At 37.9% G+C, this 24,141-nt stretch overlaps 1 protein-coding gene across 4 annotated transcripts in view; it reads left to right on the plus strand.

The window, feature by feature from the left end:
• The window catches only part of INPP4B (inositol polyphosphate-4-phosphatase type II B), a 659,032-nt gene that overhangs the window by 326,144 nt on the left and 308,747 nt on the right, over positions 1–24,141 (plus strand). For 3 of the 4 annotated variants that reach the window (XM_072976523.1, XM_072976505.1, XM_072976518.1), the window contains 2 exons: positions 1,272–1,468; positions 3,852–3,896. In XM_072976523.1, coding sequence (XP_072832624.1) covers positions 1,378–1,468; positions 3,852–3,896 — 136 coding nt within the window. In that variant the 5' untranslated portion in view covers positions 1,272–1,377. The remainder of the gene's footprint in view (positions 1–1,271; positions 1,469–3,851; positions 3,897–24,141) is intronic. The other variant, XM_031692309.2, reaches the window with a different exon arrangement.

The raw sequence follows: 24,141 nt of genomic DNA on the forward strand, positions 1-24,141 counted from the left end.
TTTATAACTATAAATGGAGTATAACCTTTAAAAATTGTGAATCACTATATTGTTTACCTGTAACATATAATATTGTACATCAGCTATAACTCAATAAAAATAAGTCAGATATAATTTCCAAATTGATGGATTTGGTCTTATTGATAGTGCAATGGTCCTTTACCCCAGAAAGTATTCCTAGTTGTATATTTGGAAGCCAATGTGTGTTTATCTGCAACTTTATTGTAATATTTTCTAAAGATTCAAGATGCTTTCTGGATTTAATTTTTGCCAGATGATATTTAAAAACTAGAGCCGAATTATAAATGAGACTGCTTTGTTAAGAACAACAAGTGAGTCTGTGGATTTGTGAAGTTGGAGACTAAATCAGTATTCCAAACCAAACTCGATTACTGCTATCTCATTAAATAGCATTGGGTAGACATTTAAAGATTTTTATACATTTTAATTCAGCTGGCAAGTTGATTTAAAACAACATTGATTTTTTTTTCCTAATTCGTTCTTGGTCATGTATATCATGCTAAATATCAAAATGAATTTGAAGCTATTTGAGGCTGTCTGTGCAACAGAGTGTTAAATTCTTGGAGGCTTTCTTTCCCCATGCTAATTTGCATCATTTTGTCATGACTTTTATTTTCCTTAGAGCTTAATCTTTTTAGAATTATTATTCACTCTTTTCACCATATACCCCAATCATTAAACGATTAAAACTTTATTAAGCAGAGCAGCAAGAAACTCTTTGGATAATGATGAGGTTGGAAACTCCCTTGAACAACCTATTGGCTCATCTTGGAAGAAGAGTTTCATGCCAAATTATCTCCGTGTGCCCATGAATAATGCTTTAACAAGGGTGGATGGAGAGATGAGTGTAAAGGGCAATTCTAATGGAAGGAGTGATAGTAATATTCACCTTGGCAAAACATGCTGGTGCCTTGGCAAGATGGTACCTGCTCTTGTTGCTAATTTAGGTGCATATTAAGTTAGCAGCCCCTATAGCTGTCTGCTGTTTTACAAAATGAATTAGAAGAGAAAGAATAAACCTTTCAGGATTTAGAAGTCCCTCATATGACCATAAAATGACTGCACAGAGAATACCCCTTTAACCCAGACTTTATGGTACATCAATTGGGTGGGCTGGTTGTAATAATAAAAGTGGGATAGGCAGGAAGGAAATTCACATGAAGGTAGCCGTGGGCTCTACCTGACTTTAATTCTTTGCTTCATCCTGAATTCTGGAGTGACTGAGATGTTTGCTGCTGCTGTTTCCTTAGTGCAGAATTTCAGAGTGGGATATCCAGACTTTCGTGTGAAGATACGAGGAATCATTGGCAGTGACATTTGGGCGTGAACATTTGGAAGATTTAAAGAACTGAGATCATGGAAATCAAAGAGGAAGAAGCATCAGAAGAAGGCCAGCACTTTCTTCCCGCACCCCAGGCAAATGATCCTGGGGACTTTCAGTTCACAAGTGAGTGTGTGTTCACCCCCATATTAACCAACTTTTTTTCCTTTACACCATTTATTTCAGTGTTGTGAGTCTATGATATGCCTCCTTACTTAGATGGGGTAGATGATAGTCTATGAAATGGTTAAATATCAAATAGTAGAATCATAGTTCTTGAACGTGTGTTAAGACACTAAGTAGTTTTTAAGTACATTTTCTTTTTAATGTTTTTATAATCTCATGTGGAATTATTTTTTTTTTTAGAACCTAGAAATTTTCTCTTTAAAACCGAAGACAGTTAAGTTGAAAGCATTAGGGCACCGTGGTTTCACTAGATGCCCGACCGTCACTGCCACACCTGAGAGTGCTTAGTCACGTAAATAGAGCAAGCTTGGAGATTTGGCCAAGATTTGCATTTGAACATTAACTTTGGTTTTTGTGCTACTCCACTAATTAAAATCATCAGAAGAATTCTATGTTTTCTCTCATGCTTAAAATTCTAGAGCTTGGGTTTTATTGTTAAACGTAAGTTGTGTCTTTGTTGCTGAAAGATCGGCCCTGTCCCTGACTAGCCAAATTGAAACTCAGAGACGGGGTCTTGGAGCTTAGAAGAAAAAAGGCAGCTTTATTACTTTGCCAGGTGAAGAGGACTAACAGCAGGCTGGTGCCTTCACAACTGTGAGCCCACCTTGGGGGTAGGGTGGGGTTATATAGCCATGGCTTAAACAATAAAGCATAGATAACAATCAACAGAATCATTTTCTCATCAGAAGACTTACAGTGCCGTCATAATGTCTCCAGGCAACCAGTTCTGTAGAGGGTAGCGGTTGTCACTTTTTCGATCTCTTTATCTCCAAGCGCCCACGGCGTGGTCTTCTTGGTATTTTGTAAGGTTACAATTCTGTGACCTTCTCCCTGTTGAACAACTCAGAAGCCAAGTATAATTATTACTTTTGATTACTGGAATAAAGTGGAAAGAGTGAATTAATAGCTTTATTTTAACAACGGGTCTGGAGCTGTAAGTAGCAAGTGGTCAGTCAGGTCAGTTGACCATTTTAAGGGCAAGCATAAGAATAAGCGATTTGTTAGCCTCAATGTGGCTGTTTTATTAATTCTCCTTCATCTTATTTTTCTTTTCTTTTCAGTAGATTCCTGTTGCCCACTTATTTAACACAGGCAAACATATGCCTAACCTCTCATCTAATTTACATTCTAAAAATAATCTTTAGGAAATGGTATTGGTTGGATGCATTTTTTTGAGAAATTTGATTGTCAGAGCTTCCAGCAGAATTGTTAATAACTTTTTCAAAAATCCACACTCTTTGAGATTAACAAAGACCCTCCTAATGACTGTTACTTCAACCTCTCTCAGAAAGCCTAAAATTGTTAACCATAGCATTGTTAAATGTCAGCAGGAAAAAAAAATAAATGGTTACTGTACAAAAAAAATGTGAACTCTGTAAATTAAAAAACAGATGATTTTTATACAAAGAGGTGTTTCTAACAGTGTATTCATGACCAAATGCTAATAAACTTAAATTGTATCTGAATGCACCTGTGCAAATAAACAAGAAAATAATTTTTAAAATATTCTTACATTTACTGCACACTGGTTTACTTTTCCATAAATTTTAGTTCTGCTTCTTTGGGCAGCCAGGAGTTGGAACAAATGTCATCCCAGTCCTCATCCACTCTTGTTTAGGAAGCCCCTGCGCTGTGTGTGTGGTCTTTGAGAATCCACCTACCACATTATCACTTGCCACAGCCTTATCTTTCTAACTTCTAACCTTTAGATGTTCCCATCTCCTTACCTTTGTTCTGACTCACCCCCCCTACACTTCATCTTAAATTATTTAGCCATGTTTTTAATTGCCAAAGAAAGGAATAGACACATCTAACCAAATGCTGATTTGAGCTATCAGTAAGTTGACAGAGTAATCACCATCATGTTCCGTATAACCTAAGCAAAGATAGCCCTTTAATTAACAATTTACTATTAACACCAGGCTGAAGGGCCGTGAAAGAGAAATCAGTGTAAGAGAGGACTTTGGTGAGGTCCTCCTTTGTGAGGGTTCCATCTCTGTCTACATGTATCCAAAAGAAAGAGGAACAGTTGAAAAACATGTTTTATATTTGTCATGGCTTACAAAACCAATATTTCTGAGTTTTTTAATGGCTATGGAGAGAAATAGCTCAGTCGGATTTTTAGTCATATGTAGTTTTGCTATAATATCCTGCCCTGAGAACTAACTCCTTATGTGTAAGTCTGGAAAGTTATAACTGAGTTTATTTGTTCTGCTAAATACTGCATTTATACAGTCTGGGCAGGGTGAAAGTAATATATATTGACATATTTTTGATAACAAGTCCAATGTCTTTATTCTAAATGTGTTCCTACTATTCATAGGTATTCAGAAGTCTCCAAATGAACCACAGTTGGAATTCATCCTTGGTAAGGAATTCTATCATATTTATTTATAGCTATAAATTTTAGAGTCATTTGTACATATAGTTTACAACTTTAAGTTCGTTAGTTATATCATTATATATTTTGCAAGCTTTCATGAATACTGTTCTATAAGAAATCCATCTATAAGGTAAGTATTATTTCCCCCAATTTGTAAATAAAGAATCTGAGCTGTGGGGCAGGTCAGTTCATGACCAAGAATTGAGGGCTCAGTGGTGATGGAGTTGTGCCACTCAACCAGGTCTGCTGACTACAAATCCAGTGCCCGGCATTCATTCTAATAAAGTGACTGGATTTATTGCTAATCAACATTTCTCAAAGTCCATGTGTCTAATTATCTGCTCCTTGGGCTGGAGACTGGGATCATGTAAGTTTTCCTTTATCCTCCTTGGTGCCACTTTCAAAGTTTGTGCCTTTCAGTCTCATTCACTCAAAATTGTCCCCTAACTCTTCCGTCTTGATATTGTGGGGAGATTTTTGACATTTTGAGAATTTAATTCAAAGCTTTGACTTGCTTAAGCAACTCTAAAGATCTGTCACACGTAGAAATGTGTAGCTTTATCAAAGGATCAAGTAAAAATGTGCACCTTGAGGCTCGCCCACTTCTTAGTTAATGAGGAGGAGCTGCTTTTTGTTTAAATTGGGCATGACTGCAAAACGCCATTAAGGAATTAGCTGCAAAATGGTATTTAAAGAGGGTAGAAATATGGTTCACATGAACTATTTAGAGGGAGTATTTTTTTTCTCTCATGGTTCTGAAATATTTTGAAGGTTCACCAGTATCTTTACATTGTATCTGTAATGAAGTTTTTTTTTTTTGTTCTGAATGGAATTGTACATGCATGTATTCAATTTCATATGCAGACACCAGATACATTTTGGTATCCAAATCTTTAAATATTAGTATATATTTTTATAAGGTTATGAGCAAATTGAAATATATGCATTCATTGTCTCTAGTAGTTTTTAGTGGTTTGAAGTCCCAATTTAAAAACAATATATGTTTTCATTATATAATGAAATAAGTTTCAAATTTATATCCTTTGCTCAAAATACTACATTTTGAAGCATGTTTTGAACGTATTGAGATAATGACCATAATTTTCTGTTTTGTCTGTTTTCTCGTTTTTATAGACTTTATTTTTAAAGCAATTTCAGGTTCACATCAAAATTGAGCAGAAGGTTACAGAAATTTTCCATATAACTCCATCCCCACAAATGCATATCTTTCCCCATTTTCAACATCCCCTGCCAGACTGATACATTTGTTCCAGCTGATGAACTTACAGTGAGAGATTATTGTCACCCATTATTTATATTAGGGTTCAACCCTTTCTTTTGGGTTTGGACAATGTATAATGACACGTATCGATCATTGTAGTATCATACTTAGTGTGTTCACTGCTGTGAAAGTTGTCTGTGCTTTGCCAAGGCATCCCACCCTCTCCCCTAACCCCTGGCAACCACTGATCTTTTTACTGTCTCCATAGTTTTGCCTTTTCCAGAGTGTCAGACAGAATCATACAGAATGTAGCCCTTTCAGATTAGCTTCTTTCTTTTTATTTAATTTTTCTCCATATCTTTTCATGGCTTGATAGCTCACTTCTTTTTAGCATGGGTTGAATAATATTCCAGTGTATGGATGTACCACAGTTCATTTATCTAGTCACCGGCTGAAGGACATCTTGGTAACTTCCAAGTTTTAGTAATTATGAGTAAAGCTGCTAGAAACACCTGTGTACAAGCTTTTGTGTAGGCATTGGTTTTCACCATTTGGGGGGTAAATACCAAGGAGGCCAACTGCTGGATCATATGGTGAGAGTATGTTTAGTTTTGAGAGAAACTGTCAAACTCTCTTGCAAAGCGGCTGTACCACCGTGCTTTCCCACCAGCAGTATATAAGTTACTCCATGTCTTCACCAACATTTAGCATTGTCAGCATTCTGGTTTTCTGTATAACTCATTTTTTGAAACATTTTTTTTTTGTAATAAATGTAGCTAAATGGTGCTGTAAGTTAAGAATTCTAGATTTTTTAGTTTTCCCAGGTATTGAGAAACAGACAGAAATGTGAAAACTCAGGAAGCTTCTGTGGTAACACCAATAAAACTATACTTTTTTTCTTTATTTTTCTAGAGCATTGTCAGATGTTGTCACATACAGAAAAAATTCGTTTTCAGAAAGGGAGCTGAGTAGCAAAGAAGGCCTGGGGCGCATTTTGACTCACTGACTGTAACTCTAGCTACTTGGGCCTCCATCTACCCATCTTTCTTTCTTTAAGAGAAGAAATTCATTTTTTACCTTTTTAGCAGGACTTCTGAAAAAATGAAGATTTGTTTGACTAATCCAGTGTATTTCAACACACAAATCACGCCTTCTTATTTGCATCTTGGAGAACAGAGAAATCTGAAGGGAGCAGAAGCAATTGGAGTGGAGGCTGTTGGTCAAACGTAGAGGCCAGCTCTCAAGAGACAGCATGTCTGGGCCAAATACCTCTCTTCTATTTCGATTAAAGTTAATCTATCTTGTCTAAAAACCTAACTATACTAGTTATTTTGAAATCAGAGTCAAGTTCAGGAGTAATGCTATTGTCGCTTACATTTCTGGCTTTGAATAGATCTAAGAGATGAGCAGCTGTGAGAATTTATTCATTATGAATATTCCTCCCATTAAAAAAAACTTTGATATTCTTTTTTTCACATGTATTCAAAAAATACACTAGAATTCCTAACAACAGGTAATTTTATTTTGTCATATGGCAAGAAAAGCCTGATGAATAAACCAGAGAAAGTTATTTAGCATCTTCAGGGAATTGTGTTGTTCATCCAGGAAAGTACTGTTTCGCAAACTGTTTGTTATGCTTGTAGCACTTTAAGATCCTCAACTGTACCATTTCTGGAAGATTTTTTTTTTAAACTACTCTTTCAAGGAGATTACAGCTAAACCCCTGTAGATTTCACTGTATATTTTAGTCATTTTTTTCTTTGAATTTTTTTAATCTCACAAATTATTCAAGACTTCAACTATTATGTAATTGGCTTCATTTCATAATTAATAAAGGGAGAATAATAGTTTCTTAAATATTTTTATCATTGTTTAAGAATGTGCATATTTATTTACTCAGAAAGCAAGCAAAGCATCTCTAAAAAATCTGGGAAAGAAAATAGAATAAGGTAACAGGCGTTTTTCCTACCTAATTTTCCAACTAAATTTTTTTTTTTATATATTTGATTCTTGATTTTTTTAACCAAAGTATTCAAGTATATTGCGAGTTTCAGTGGCCCTTCTTTTTAAATTGGGAAGACAGTCACACTCATTTTGTAGGTGTCCTATTGCTTTGTACAAGTTTTTTTTCTATCAGGGGTTTGCTTCTGCTTTGTCTGTATGCTGCTGTAAAATCACTCTATCTTGTTGAAGTTCCTCTGCTACATCTTTATTCAAGTAAATGAGGTAGGAGCGCTTAGTCAATTGAGCAAGCTAATTGGCTAAAAATTTCTTGATAGCACAAGATAAGCATGTACTGAAAAAAATGAGTATTGCTTGCCCATTGTCGACTGTCTTTCCAGCGGCTGACCGCATTTGAATTATGTCATTCACCTTTACACCTGCAACTGTGATTCCACGTGTCTTTCATTGTTTTACTTGAGTGTACTGATACCCTTTTTATCTTCACAAAGAGAAAAATAATTAAAAACCCAAGAGAACACAGATTTTTGCTTACAGTTTAATGAAATTGTTTTCATTTCAACAAAGCTGGCCTTTAAGAAGAGAGAGCACTTTTTACAATCTGGTTACAGCTCTTTCTTGAAAACATTGTGGAAAATTTATAGAGATGAATACTTGGGCAAAGATATGACAGGAAAGAAATTCCTATGAACCATTTCTTAAGTTTATCCCCCCCAATTATTTTTATAATGTTTACTGCCGTGTGCCTCCACTTTCTATCTCTGGAGTCAATAGAACATTTAGAAGAATGTGTTTTCATATGTTTATAATGGACACCACATATGCATCCAAAGCAATAGTCACCAGTGCATGTTAAGTACATAGGAGAGAATGGCATGTGTATGTGCATGTGGTCCTCGTGGTTTTTATTTGACACTATGAAGTCATATTCTTGGAATAACTTACACCTTGATGACTGATACCTAATGGAAGCCAAGAGACCAGATACAGGGTCGAAGTACATTTCTTATGTGTCGAAGCACATTTCTTATGTGTCAGCAGCCTCATGTCAGTTATGATAGGAATGTGGGGACATAGAGGCTGGAGTGAAGTCTAACAAGTACAAGTCATTCATTCATCTCAATTGTGTTGAGAGCATAGAAAACTTATAAATAAAATAACTTTAGATAGTGTTAAGTTCTATGTAGACAGAAACAGGGGAACTATATAGAACGTGCCTGGGGTAGAGGTAGTTGACTTGGGGAACGGAGGGACTGTTTTGGATATAGAAGGGCAAGGAAGGCCTCTTTGTGTCCAGAGGGACTTATGCAGGTGGCTGGAGTAGATACTTACACAGCCGGTATTAGGGTCGTAAGAATGGAAATACTGGGATTTGGGGGTTGTCAGTCAGGTTGCTGGTTTGATCAGACATGAGACTAAGTTATGAGTTGATCTGGTCTCATAGTAAAAAGGGAAATGGTGAATAGTGAAGGGCCTTCTGCTGGACTACCGGAATGCCAAGGTCAAAGGAGGACAATAGTAGGGTAGAAGAGGGGCTGAGCCAGTGAGATCGCAGCCCCAGGGCCCCACTGGTCTCCCTCCCCGTCACCTATACCTAACCTCGCACAGTAGCGTCAGCCCTGCTGCTTGCGTGTTGCTGAGACTCTAGTGAGTAAAGGACAGAGAGAGATGGGATTCAAAGCCAACTTCTTGTTAGATCCTTTGCCTTTCGTGAAGCTGTATTATCTTCTAAGCATCAGTATATAAACTTATGGAATGATTTTTTTTAGGAGACCTTTTCCTCTTGAATTGAAAAATGCAGCAATTCCTCCTCTGCAGATGTTATTAGTACATAAAATAAGACTAATTAATCTGAGGTTCAAATTGTTTACCAGACCCTTGCTTTATTTTTCAGGTTTATCTAAAGTCAATAAATCTATATTAACTGCTATAATTTCCTTAGTCGTATAGTGAAAGCTTTATCAGATAAAAATCAATTAAAGACAATGCAGAAATACATCATAGTTACTTCTGCATTGTGGCCACTGTATGTTTTCAGTTAGTTAACCCTCTTGATTTCTGTTTCCCCATCTCATTTCTTGACTTTTCTTCTAATGCCTCAAACTCAGGGTGGATAAAGAGAAGTTCAAGCCACTGTATTTCACCTCCAACTCAGAGTCAATTGGCATGTACTGTTTAATTTTTATAGTGAAACATATATTCTTAAGATGGAAAACTATGCAGGTGTTAAAAATCATGTCAAAAGTATATTTCATCAAACAAGGGGCTATGAGGGTTGTCAAAGCAGGATAACAAACTCTATGTATAACATACCCCTTATTTAACTGTTTGTGCGAAATAACAAGATTGGAAGCATAGGTATCCGTGTCTTTGATTGTGATTCTCACTACTTGGTACAATTTGTATTTCTTTTGTTACACTTTCCTATATCTTCTAAAATCTCTGCAGTGTGCCCATGTCAATATCATAATCAAGTGTTTGTTTAAATGAATACCTAAATAAACTGAATAATAAGAAAGGAGGCATATTTACAGGAGTAAACTTCTGCTCTTTGCCTTCAATTAGCTTATAGTATAATTAGAGAGATCAAACTAAGAGACTCCTGAAGTCACTCAAAAGATCCTTAAAAGCTAAGCTATTTTTCAGGGTCTCTAAGAATATACGAGATGGTGTAAAGGATCAAATTAGCGTGAGAATGAGTAGTCAAGAAAGGCTTTCCAGGGAAGACTAAATAAAGTCAGATTTTGAAGAAAAAAAGTAGCATTAGAACAGGTGCGGGGAGGAGGAATCACCTTCTAGACCAGGAGAAGAGCATCAGCAGATGCTGGGTGCTTGGAAAATAGAGACTTCAAATGCAGAAAACACACACATAAAGGCATGCAATAAGGACTTATTTATTACTCCACCAAGTTATGTATACAAAACCAGCCATTAAATAGAATTCTTGATTCATCTACTTCCGGGTTTTTTGGAATTGTGGTATGTGCTGAAAAATCAGTGATTCTAAGTGCTTTCTGGCAAATTACTTCACATTCCACTCTGCAAGCCATGTCAATTCTGCCATACATAGTGTGACTAAATAAATCAAATTACACCCTTGTAGAAACTCTGTTCTCTCTACAGAGATGGAGAATTAAAAAATAAAAAGTTTATGAACCCACTCTACCTGTACCAGGTAAATGATGTGCACCAGCCTAGAATTCAGTGATTACAATTCAGTTTTAGCACAGTGTTATGTCATGGTTCAATGACAAGATGCCCGTAAGTGGGTTGCTTCAAGTATTAGAGTGGCTTTCAATAAGGAGAGAATCTTTATCTTCTCTGGTTGTTAGGGTTTGGTCCAGGAGAGTGCTGACTCTCAATGCTTGGTTGTTCTATTGGATCATGTATTTGATTATCTGTACTGATTTTGGATTTTATAAATACAGCCACTATATTTCTAATAGCCCAGTTAGGAAAAAAGAAAAGCAGTCATGTAAATTGTGTGATCAGTTTTCTGTGTTCAGAATTTAAAATCGTATATAAATGCCCCAATTGACAAAAACAGTCTCATTTCTGTAAGGACACTGCTTCTGTAGCTCGCAGAGGCCTTCATTAACCTGCTCGTCGGATCCATTCACACTTTGTGAATTGCTATAAATCAGGAGGCCAAATGTGCCAGTGTTCTCCTGTGTTCACACGTCTGCTCTCCTGCTGATCTGTGTTCTATGGATGATCATAAAGCCCTGACTGTTTTGAAAGCTCCAGCTCCAGATTTTAGTATATCTTCTTTGATATTTTTACCCTCTATGTGGCATGCTAGGCAAGCTGAAGGGAGTGCTAAACACAGAGGTATATTTTTGTTTTTAACCTACTGATGAAGATATGACTTCTTCACATAAGCAGCAAGATGATTTTCAAGCAACAAGAGAAGCAACTGCTCAGAATTAGACAAGGCCTGTGCTTGCTCTCCTGTGTTGCCTGATTATAAGTTGGTTATCATTTCCCTTGCTTTTACAGTGTAATACTTCCCTTACAAAACATTGCATTCCACTGAACAATAATTGGGGGGGGGCACCTTCTAAAGATGAGGCATTGTGCAAAGCACCAGGAGATCACGGTCATCGCTCACATTTTTTGAACGTCTACCATGTGCTTACCTCTTCACAAACAGGATGCTATGTTTTCCTCACCACAGTTCGACAGGATAATAACATTAAAAATAATTAACGTTTATGGAGGGCTTATTTGTTCCACGTACCTTGTTCTAGATAATTTACATAAATTAATTAATTTGCACAATTTCATTATGGAATAATTACTCTATTATCTTCCTTGTTTTATAGGAAAGGAAACTTAGACATAAACAGGTCAAGTAATGAGCCCAAGATTTGAATCCAGGAGCCTGAGCCCAGAACATGTTCTCTCATATTATTTGCAAAAGAGAGATGAAAAATCTAAGATTCCCAATGATCAACTTTTCCAAAGATCTTATGGAAGTTGAGTGACAGAGTCAGGATCCAAGTTGAGTCAGATCCAAGTCTGATTCTGAAGCTCCTGCTTTTAAGCATCAGGCTACACCCCATCCTTCTAGATTCCTGCTTCTCAAGAATTTCCAGGAGGTGGTGGAAACAAACAACTATAAGGCCAGGCAGATGGTGATAAGGGCAAAACAAAGGCATAAGCCAAGAACTATGGCAGTACTGAGCAAGCAGTGATTAAATACAACCGTGGGATCAGAAACAACATCTCACAGGAGGTAGCATTTGCACCAAGCCTGGAAGGATGAGCAGGATTTCAGCTGGTTTAGAAGGAACACAAGAGACAATTTAGGCAAAGAGAGCAGCCAACTATATGAAACAAAATCCTACAGCTCATTTCCCGAGGTGATGAGTTTACTGCTCATTTACGTTTTCCTCTTTATTACTTATAATCCCACTCTAAAAGTAAATTAAGGCTCTAGAAATCCTCTTGCATTATTTTACAATTGTTGCACATTTATTAGAAACCTGTTTTAAAATTCTAGGTGAATGCAAGTCTTTAAATATTGTTTTGTCACTTGCGAATTGTATTTAGGCATCAGGAAGGATTGAATCTTCCTGGCTTTGGGGCTGTGCTAGATGAAGCTCAGGGGAGGCTCGGGCCATGCTGAGCTGCACACAGCAGACTTGGTAGCCATGCTACGCCCCTAGCAATTGCCTACCTTTGCAGAGTTTGCATACACAAGGATCTTTCCACTGTGTCTTTTCACATTTTATCTCTGATCTTAAAACAGATCTTCTAGGTGCTTCTCTATTCCTGTTTCACAGATGAATTCAGCCACTTGCCCAAGGGCATAAGGCTAGGAAGCGGAGGAATACAGATTTTTTAACTCCAAAGACCATGTTCCTTGGGGCTGATTATTAAATGGACAAGATCGGGAAAGGGAAAACCATAAAACAGTTATATAAGACCTATGTCATGTTTTTGTACTGCTGATCTAATTAGAGAATTAATTGAAGGAAAAGAAAATGAACCAATTAGAGCTTCTTAGCAGGTCTGTCAGGTGGGCAGTGGTTTCTGGATATTCGGGATTTAACGTGTGCTGCAGCTGTGAACGTAGCCTGTTCTCACTGATGCTGGTCTATATTCTGGCTTGACGTTCTTCAGGAGGTTGAGATATGTGACATCGGTTAATACGTGAATAGTATATAAGAGACGAACATCTCTTCTCACTTCCTTTTTGCCGCAAGTGGACCATCTAACTGAATTTTGTTGAAATAAATTACATCTATCCTTCTGTTCACGTTTAGGACATTTAGTTAAGGGAGGTCTTTGACCAGGTTTAACCTCATGGACCTAAGCAGATTATTCCACATATTTACAAATTATTTGTTATTAAAATTTTTGTTTAGCAAATTAATAAATTAGAAGTTTGCTATTTTTTTTAATGTTCACTTTCTACCTTTTTTTTTTAATCTGTGTCTTTCATTCGTGATCAACATGCCCCACCCAGTTTTTTTCTCTTTGTGTGTATCCACCTAATTACTAGCTTCCCTCCGTCGTCTCCTTACTGAGCACACTGGTCACTGGGACAGGTCTGCCTCTGCCACGCTTGTTCCTACTACGGATAATTGAGGAGTCAGGACTACCTAGCGGCTTTGCTCATTAGGAAGTCGCTGAGGTTATGAGGGAGCGAGGTCCCCTGATGCTTCTGTCTGTGTGGCTGAAATTTGTCACTCTAGCTTCTTGTCGAGCAGATGGCATCCAAATGTATCCGAGGCCACCTGGGAACCAGGCCAGGGGGAGGGGCCTCGTAGAGTGGAACACAGGATTAAGGAAAAGTCTGTCACATGTCCACTGTACGGAGCAGTCTTTTCCCAGATGCTGCTTACTTGAGCTTTGACCTTTTGCAGTTGGCAATGGTGGTGCTCTCCCCATTTTACAGGGCGGAAGCTGACTCTCAGAGGGGTTAAGTGACTTGTCTGAGCTTGTCTGTCTGGTAGGAGAAAGTCCAAAGCTTTTCAAGTGCTCTGCACCTTACTCCAACATTACCCCTGCTTTACCAGTGACAAAGAGATAGGTCTTGTCTGTCATTTATAGGGTTAGGGTGGCAGAAGTCAGTCTGAGCAGAAAAGGTTTTCCCACTCAAAACTTGTTCAAATTCAGAATATCTGTTTTATCCCAATACTCACAAAACTTAAACACCCTCTTGCTCTAAGCAGTTTCAAAGTCCATGCTTTAAATAACATTTGTGGATCTTTGTCTCCAAATTTGTAACGTTCACCTTCTCTTTTCAGTGAAACTCTCTGCTCCCTTTTACAACTGGCCAGTAAACATCTCCACTTGCTCACCTAGGGGGTCATTTTTTTTTAAGGATAGCAAACATTTACTGGATACGTGCTAGCGTCTGAAATAAGTATTTTATCAACTTTATCTCGTATAATTCTCACAATAACTAATTAGGCAATGTTATTGTCTACATTTTGGGAACTGAATTACGGAGAGGCTGAGGAGTTAAGTTTTGAATCTTGGCAGATTGCCTCTAGAGCCCAGTTTTTCAGTCACTGTGGATTGTGAGACTTCTGTGCATGAAAGAAGAAAAATGCACTTTTGGCTATTTCAGACACCAAAGGTCATTTTGTCATTAAGGGGAAAAAACATCTCAAAGTAAATCAAGGTAGATCCATGACAAGAGAGTACACCTTTAAGACCAAGGTTTTTAGCGAGAATCCTATATCGTTTTATAGTTCTCCTTATATCTTTAATTCTATATCCGAGAGATCTACAATCAGATCTTACGACCAGGTCCTTGGAGCGCTCCTTTACTCTGCAATATTGATCCTTTCTCTCTGAATGCCACGGTGTCATTTGCTCAAAATATTTGACTTTCTAGGTGGTATTTTAAATTCAAGACAGTTAAAACCTGACTTACTTAACTTAATATCATAATCTCCAGGTCCATCCATGTTGCTGCAAATGGCATTATTTTATTTTTATGGCAGAATGGTATTCCATTGTGTAAATATACCTCAGCTTCTTTATCCAGTCATCTGTTGATGGACACTTCGGTTGCTTCCATGTCTTAGCTGTTGTATACAGTGCTGCTGTGAACATTGGGGTGGATGTATCTTTTCAGATTAGAGATTTCTCCGGGTATATGCTCAGGAGTGGGCTTGCTGGATCAAATGAAAACCTGATTTCTTGATTCCCATTTCTTGTCCCCGTAAACATTTTATTCCCCCAAAGATATCCCTCCCCCTAAAGTATATCACCATCCATTCAGTTATACAAATCCTCAAACTATAGCTCTTTCTTGATTCTTCTTTTTCCCCAACCTCATGTCAAATCCATCATCAAGTCCTATAATTTCTGTGTTCAATGTTCTGAATTTGACCACCTCCATCCATTGCCACCGATGTAGTTCAGTTCTAAGGTGGTCTTGGCTCCCACCTGGGCCAGTTAAGGGGGTCCTCATGACACTCCGCAAGGAGCTTAAAGAGCAGACCCTTCTCGCCTCACCCATGTTGATCTTCAGTCACTCTGCGGCCTCCCTCTCCACCTCCTCGGTCTTGTTCTCTGGCTCCCCACCCCCACCCCCCAGCTGGCTCCTTGCTAGTTTTCGGTCACACTCAGCTGTCACCTGATCAGAGAAGCTTTCCTTGATCCATGCTCCCCCCAGCACTCCCAATTTAATCACTCTGTTTAAAATTCTCACTAATTTTTTTTTGATTTTATGTCTTACTAGACTATAAGCTCCATAAAGTAGGGAACTTGCTTTCCTGTTCACTGCTATGAAACTGTCACCTAGAATCATGGTGGGCACATTTAGACATTGAATAAATATCCATGAACTGAACGCATGGGTGAATGCCACTGCTCTTTTACTCATATTTCTTCATAAAATAAATTTATATATTTAGAAATGCCTTTGAAAGGTTTTGTAGCTTTTGCTAGCACAGTTGTTTGTAAAGAGCAATTCATTTTTGTATTCTCAATGAGGACAATTATTTAACCGTTGATATTTTGTTGTTAGCAAATTTTATTAGAAAGGATAAAGCCTGACTGCCCTTGGGGCTCATCTGGAGTGAACTGACAGGAGGAATTAGTCATAGGCTGAGCTGGGCAAGTGGTTTCTGTCACTGGACTGGATAGCTGACGGTTGCTTACTTGTGCAGAATTTCATGCCCCAAATTCTTCACAAGGTAACTTCAAGATTTCTGTATTATGATACCATTAGGAAGCACATAGTCTTCCTATATGTTGTAAGAACGTACATACACAAATAACAAGGATAGGAGACAACATATAGTAGAAATGGATTGGCATCCAGAGATTTGAACCAAGATTTCAGCTACAACGTGTAATCCTGAGAGAAGGCAGTGTTGAAGAGACATGGACAGGGTTGCTATTCTGAGAGCATTTGAATTCAGATTCTGTTACCGTCTCCCTGTGCCGTTCTGAACAATTCATCTTTATGGGGTTGTTTTGTAGATTAAATGAGGCAGTGTACTTAAAGTACTAAGAATGGTGCTAGATGCATAAATGGTGGTTTAAGGGTATTTTTTAGTGATTATTTTGGGTGAACCCCTTAACCTCTAGGAAACTCTTGATTCCTTACCTATCAGTTGTGGGTAATAATTCCTATTTCACAGAGTGTTTGAGCTATCATACATGAAAGTGAGAAGTCCATTATCAATATATCATTAGGAAATTAATACATCATTTTTCCCCCCACCTATTTAGTCCTTCACAAGCACTCTGTGAGAATAACTGTAATTATCATGCCCCTTTCTAGACGAGGATACTGAGATTCCATAACATACCCAGAGTCACCCAGTCAGGACTGGAATCTATGACCTTGAACCTTTGGCTTTTGACTACACAGAGCAAGAAAGAAGTGCCAAGGAGAACTTCAAACAGACGTCTCATATTTTCACCTAGTCTACACGTCTCATATTTTCACCTAGTCTACCACGTGTCTGGGACTTGCTGAGAGGGTGGTTCTCTTTTAATTTAGTTTGGGTAGTGTAAACCACTACTCCTTTGTTCTGAGACTTCCTGTCTAGCTGGGGCTCTGATGCATGCTACATTCAGCTCACAGGTGCTCTGCTGAGCTGGGAGTGCTCCTTGGAGACCCCAAATGTTCTGAGATGCATGCTCTTTATTTCCTTCAAACTCTGATTCTCTTAGAACTGCTCTCTCCCACTTTCAAGCTGTCTGGTCTACGTTCTTGCCATATACTGTTGAACTTGTGGATTTTGCTCTGTATAATAAGACTCTTTCTGCCTCAAGCTAGTCCACATTTGATGTCTCACCGACAGACCCACTCGTCTTCCTCCTCTTGTGTCATGTCTCCCGGCTCACTAGTCATTTCTAGCTTTATTATCTGTACCAACCTAGTCTTACTTCCTGTGAGTCAATCATCTTATGATGGGAGAATTGATACCCTGAAGGCCCCATATTCAACATGAATATTGAGAATTTTCTTCCCTCAAAGAAATTACACATATGGTTGACTCAAGAGACTCAAAAAAAATAGGGACTGATAACTTGTGCCCCACAAAGGATGTTGCAGGTAGAGACAATAAAATGAGAGATGAATTATCCCTCAAGAACCATCTGTTCCTCTCATGCTTCCCTTTCCCCCCTTATTTCCTAATCTATCCATGTATAGCTTTGATTTAATACTTTTAATCTACTTGTGAAATATTTGGCACTAGAGGGTCAGGAATTTCATAAAATTTCATAAATTTTTTTATGAAATGGAAAAAAAATCCACATATAACTGCTAAGCTGAAAACATTTATGGGGAAAATATTACTGAAAGTTTAAAGATTACCTTAATTTAAATACCTTATAAATTTTAAGCCCTTCAGCTCAGTATGATACAATGCAGTTTTCTAAAACATTTTGGTTCAATAAAGCATGTCTAAAAATGGCCTCATGCAGGATTTGGTGAAACCCGTACTGTGAGTCAATGTTTTGTGTGTGAACTCATTCATGTTCAACAGCTGCTTTCCAGATTGCTTGCTACTTCCTGTCCAAACAAATGGACCTCAGATTCCCTCAGGAGGCTGACAACTGCTGAAGGCCACATCCCAGGTCCCTGTTTCGTTTATTCTTTCTCAGTCTTCCAAACACCTCCTAGACATCATTCTGTGCCCTCAAGAGTTCAACAACTTTGAGTGCTCTTTTCTTGGCCACCCGCCTTTGGTGACTCAGGCTCCGACTTTTCTGCCACTTCGTCCTATAACTATTTCCACCAGCCAAACTGGCCTCATGTTTTGGTTCAGAGGTAAATCAAGGAAGCACCCCCTACCCACTAATCATGTGGCTCTACGGATGGGTTCTACGCTTGTCCTGAACGGGAATCCTCTTGGCTCCCATGTCAAAATGGCAGTTCTGGAAAAATGTTGTCGTTTTGGTCCCTGGATGGATAAAAGATTTAAGGTTGTTCCCTGTGTTTCTTCCTCTTCTGGGACCCTAGTTCTAACACTACAGATTTCCATTAACTGACTCACGGACATTTCTTTTAGTATTTGGAGAGACCTGCTTCCATTCTTGGAATAACATTTTCATCCTTGCTTAAGCAGCACATATGTTCTTGCTGAAAAGAGCAGCCGAAAGCTGCAAGAACTCGTTTCCGAAGTGGAGTGTGGATTTTGTGAGCGTGCTCACAAAGAGCCGAGACTCTATGCGGTTTTAGGCGACGATGCCACGCCGGTTTGGGGTTTACATCATAGAGCATGGAATATTAAAACCGGAAGAGACACAAGCACAGACTTGTTTTTACTTCAGTTGCTCAAGGATGGAGTCACAGCCACCTAGGTAATATTCACGAAAACCAGACAAAATAGAATTTTCTGAGGATTGACAGGAGGGAACCTGAGGAGGCAGGGGAGAAGCTAGAGGAGGAGAGACTTCTGGTGTTGACAACAGTGATTTCAACCAAATTTGCTCTTTTCATATGCAGATATGCTGTTTTCTGTATAGCTGGCATGTCCCCTGCTCTGCAGCACAGACAATCAGAGAGCATTTCCCAAGAGCACCATTGTTGCAGGCAGAGATTCCTTTTTTTTTTATATATATATAGATTCTTCAATGATACTTAAATTGAGAACCAGTACTGAGTGGTTAGTTTATTTTAGTATAATGTTCCAACTATAGAAGTGAATTTCATCTTCTTAGATGTTTTTTTCCCAAAGGCCAACATGTTTTTATTTAACACACACAGATACATATAAAATATGGTGGCATCTTTTTATGTTGTTCTGTTATGGGGGAAGAAAAGTAACGAATTTTATTTCAGGGCCTATTTCCCAACAATCTGAATCTAGCATTTGACATCAAGGAAATTAGTTTAATTTACAAATGAGTCAGCTGAAAGGAAATTTAGAAGCAGTGGTGCTCAAATCTCAGTGTAGCAAGAATTCTGAAGCAGTATTTCAATATTTCTATAACAAAATCTCTTAAATTCCCTCATGCAAATTGTTACCTGTATTCCTCAATAACTCTGTCATCTGCTTCCTCCCTTTGGCATTAGCCTCATCCTTTCCTCAAGGTTTATTTGGATTCTATTAGCAGAGTGTTGAGAGGCTTAAAAATTCTCGTTACAAAGCTAAATCACCATGGGATGCGCACAGGACCAGATGGAGCAGAGTGATGTTATTAACAAAAAATTAACTCAGGCTGCTGAGCTATTGGTAAAAAATAAACAAAACATAGTCTTCATCGGTGAGCCGTATGTTGGGATCTACAAATCTGACTGCTTAGTCAAAAATAAGGATGTGGGGAAGTAACGGAATTATGAGGCAGCAACAGGCACATCACTGTTCTAGACTTGAGCTAACACAAGCAAAGTTTAAGCCCAGTGTCACCTAGTGCACAGTAGGCAGTAAATCGGGCTTCCTGCCCCCACCCGCATCTTCTCTGCATGCTTCCTGTATTATCCTGTAGTGTCTTAATTGAGAACAACCTTAAAATTCATATTATATTAGCATTTTATTGTTGTAGTATAGAAACAAACAATCTAGCATCATTTCACTATGTCTAAGGAATCTTTTCATTAGTTTGGCTTTATTATTTATTTGTTGGCTTGTTTATTTGTTTATTGATTAGTCTCTGTGGGTGTGTACTGATTCCTTGCATTGATTTCTTATCATTCAACCTTAAACTCTGAGTTACTTTTTCTGCCCTCTAACTTTCTAGAAACCAAAAATTAATACTGTTGGTTCAAGTTATGTGGGTATGCTTATCCTCCTTCAAAAGTAAGATTCTGACTTTGAATTTGGAGTATTAATATTTTGAACTCAGTGTCTTAAAAGACAAAGGAAAACAAACAAAAAAAAAAGGGGGGGTGGAGAAAAAAGAAAAAGAAGAAAAAGAAGTCCAAATTTTCTAATCACATTTTTCACACCAACTTTTATACATTTTAAAAATTTTCCCAACAAATATTGCTTATGTTGGTAGCTACACAGACCAACATGAGTAATATTTCACACACTCTTTAGGGAAATATTTGTAAATTAAAATCTCCCACATAGTAGTTAAGGGGAAAATAACACATTTTTTGTTTTATTGCTATGAAGACTTAAAAAGCAGTTACTTAACTGAAGGGAGAAGCTGTCATTTGTTAAGAGAGATGTATTCCTGACCCCAATAGTCCCAAGTCTTATAAATATATAAGTGATGATTTTGATAACCTCATCCTTCAGAGTGGTGAGAGAAACATATGTTAGCGGGGACATCTGAGATGGCCAAAGAGAACACAAATGAGAAAAATAATACTAAATGAGGAAAATCATAGAAAGTAGGCCCTAGCAGTTGAAAATGAGCTGAAATGAATAGAGAAGGCAAGGAGCGATGCTAGTAGACTCAGTGAATTAGAGACTCTGAAAGATTCTACAGAGTATACAGAGTAAACATGGAAGAACATTATTAATGGGCATACATCAGCTCTGCAATGACATAGAGCCACATTTTTCTAATAAGTAGCCTTAAGAACATCCTCACAAGTGAACAGCGTGTTCCTGACTACTTATGCAGTGCACTTGTGTGGATGTTAGTATGATTCCAGGACACTGTGTATTCTGCCGTTTTCCCATAGACAGTTGAATTATCACGGAACACGGTGCCCCCGGAACGAGGCAGTATTGTCTGCTAAATCCACTCAGGAGATCTGAACTGTAGACGTTGACATCCTAGGTTTCAGAAAATCGCTGTCTTAAAATTCCTGAGAGAAAGGAGGAGTAAAGAACAGAAAGGCAGAAGAAACTAAAAATAGGAAAGCATATTACACTGGCAAAGTAAGAGGGGCTATTAGGCTTTTTAAATGTTGCATATATCTCTTAATGCAGGGTGTAAATTGATTTAACCTGGATGTAGTCACGGGTATGGAGTGGTAACTGTGAAACCATGTAAAGGAGTCCAGTCATTTATTGGACCGGAAACATAACCCAAATTGGCCCATCAGTTGTTAAGTGGCATCTAATTTTCTGGAGTACAATGAACGAGGATATATATGTAACATTTCTGAGAAACCAGACCCAACATTAAGAATTTGAGAAGTAAAGAAAAAATTGCATTCTCAGGGCAAAAGTCTTACAGCCTTAGGGAAATGGCTGGTTCTCTTAGGGATGGTAAGGTAAGAATAGTGCTATTGGGGGAACTTGGAGCTAGATGATTATTTCCCTAAATCCTTGTTTGGATAAGCCCACTTTTCTGTTGAAGATGCCCCCTATCCTCTGTACCCTGGCCTATTTGCCCTTGAGGGGCATGGATTTATCTCTTCTATTTTCCCTGGGAAGAGTCTGTAGCAGGTATAAGAAATGAACTTTCATCAGAGGGGAAGGTATGTTTCCATCAGGCAATATTGCGCTCAAGCTGTAATATTTATTTATACTTGCAAGAAAAGAAGCTTTATTAGCATTCACAGGCTTCCTTTTCTGATGAAAGGATGTACAGAACAGAGGAGCAAGTCTTTCCATGACCCCTTGGGTCATCTCAGTTGTTAAGACAATGCCTCCCTGTGGACCCAACTTTTTCTCCAAGTAAAAGAACACTAGCCTCCCAGATAAATCTCTGCTCAGAGGGTGAGTTTACCATTTACATGTGGTACACCTGCAGGCAGACAGAAAATAAAGCTTTCTGCAGTTTTTGGCTTCTCATTTGGAAATGCCTAGTCAGAGGTGAAATTAACAAGTATAAATGTGCACATCTGGTTTCCCAGAGGCAATATATTGATGATACCTTTGATTTCTGAAATTAACAGATAATCTAATAAGGGGTTTTACATTTTTTTTGTATTTATCTATATGAAAACAGAGGTCCCAAAAATCACAGATATATATTTAATAAAATGCTTTTATTGAGAAAGAACAAGGTTACACAAAGTCAGAACCAACCCGGAATGTCTTGAGCATTTAATTACTGTAAGTGTATTGGATAGATAAAATCCATTATTATGTCAATGTATAACTATATTCATATTAATCTTAACAATAATTTAAAGGCCTATTGTGTGCCTAGCATTCTATATACATTACTTCATATAATCGTTATAAGAAATCTATGAAATCTGTTCTTTCTCTTCCATTTTACAGATGAGAAAATAGAGGCTGAAAGAGATAGAGTAATTTATCCGAAGTCACATAATTCCTTAGGCTAGATCCTGGTTTCAAATACAGTTTTATCTTGAGTTTAAAAAAACAAAAAACAAAAAACAAAAAACATTTCTTTATTCTCTATTCACTCCAGTGTGTGGTTTCTCCTCTAAGCCTAACTTTCCTTTGGCTAATTTAAGAACAGAATTGTGCAGTTGTGAAAATTCTTGTCAGAGTCCCCCACTGCCACTTCCTCTGCATGTGGCCATTGCTTGTTTTCTAGAAGACAGAGGATAAACTTGTTCAGTGCTACTGACACTGAACGACAAGGAGAGATGAAATGGAGTGGGGCGAGAAAAATCTCCTGACTACGGAAGAAAGAATTCTTAAGGGGAAAGAGACAGTTACTTGGAATTGACCTTGAATTCTCACTGTCCCAGTGGCTCATGCCACTGTCTTTGTGAAAGCCTGTGGCAGGCACCTCTGCTTAGGTGCACACTCCATATCCAGGGCAGGTCTTAGAACAACTAGGATTTGGCCAGAGCAGCTGAATTCAAAGGCACTTGTACCAACAGTTGTGTTCTATTTCAAACTGAGTATTTCTGGACTGAGCGCTCCTATAGAATAGTCAGGGGGCCATTTTTGGGTTCCAGCCAAAGTTGGCTAGAATGATGGAACGACTCTATGGACTCAATAGACTTCACATGATTTAGAAATGACGGCTAAATGAAACAAAAATGGGTATTTATTAAAACTGTATTTTGAGGTAAGCAGAAAATTAATTAATTCAACATGAGCCCAGAAGACCCCTGCCCTTTAGCTTCTTGATTCTCAAATATTAGAGGAATTATAGGAGAAAGAGATGATCTGCACTTTCTCTACGAATCCAAGTAGCATCTTTAAGCATCTCAATCCAAGGTGGGCAACTTCTGGTCCTTAGGCCAGATATAGTCACAGGTATTTAGCCTAAACAATGGCTGGGATTTCAAGCTTTGCACAAATCCTCAAAACAAGCCGCAGGAGGCTTTTATTTCTTCAGGCAGTGGATCTGAATGAAGGGCCCTTCTTTTGACACTGGATAGGTATCCAGTTTGCTCAGTGCCTAGACCTCCCCCAGGACATTGAAGCGCCATTATGCTTCTATTGATGATTCCCTTTTAGAAGAGTGAGAGCTGTCTGGCGCTGCATCAGCCCCAGCTGGGGATGCCCTTGAGCATCTCACTCACCAGCACTGATGATGGAAAATGAATCCTCAACATCCCCAGTTGTTATATAGCAAAGTTAGCAACAACAAAAAGTCGCATGTAGCTCTTTCACTTTTTTCTAAAAAAAATTTTCAATTATAGTTTTTTAATTACTCATTACTTTTACGTTGTTATTTTTCCCCTTTTCATTAAAAAATAAGCAGTCAATTCAGTGGACACAAGCACATTTGAATCCCACCCTGTCAACATCTGTTTATATTTAACCCTTTTGGGCTCTGTGAATGCATTTATTTGTTTATTTACTCTTTTTTATTGAAGTATAGTCGGTTTACAGTGTTGTTAATTTTGGTGTACAGCATAATGTTTAAGTTATACGTATATATGTTCTTTTTATATTCTTTTTCATTTTAGGTTATTACAAGGTTTTGAGTATAGTTCCCTGTGCTATACAGGGAACCTTATTGTTTATCTGTTTTATATATAGTAGTTAGTATCTGAAAATCCCAAATTCCCAATTTATCCCACCACCACCCCTACCCCGCTTCCTCCCTGGTAACCATAAGTTTGTTTTCTATGTCTGTGAATCTGTCTTGTAAAGAAGTTCATTTGTGTCATTTTTTTTTTTTTTACGATTCCTCATACAATTGATATCATATGGTGTTTTTCTTTCTCTTTCTGGCTTTCTTCACTTATTGAGACAATCTCCAGGTTCATCCATGTTGCTGCAAATGGCATTATTTTATTCTTTTTTTAATGACTGAGGAGTATGACAAGAGAAT

This window comes from Vicugna pacos, chromosome 2 (genome assembly GCF_048564905.1).
Source record: "Vicugna pacos chromosome 2, VicPac4, whole genome shotgun sequence".
Classification (NCBI taxonomy): Eukaryota; Metazoa; Chordata; class Mammalia; order Artiodactyla; family Camelidae; genus Vicugna; species Vicugna pacos.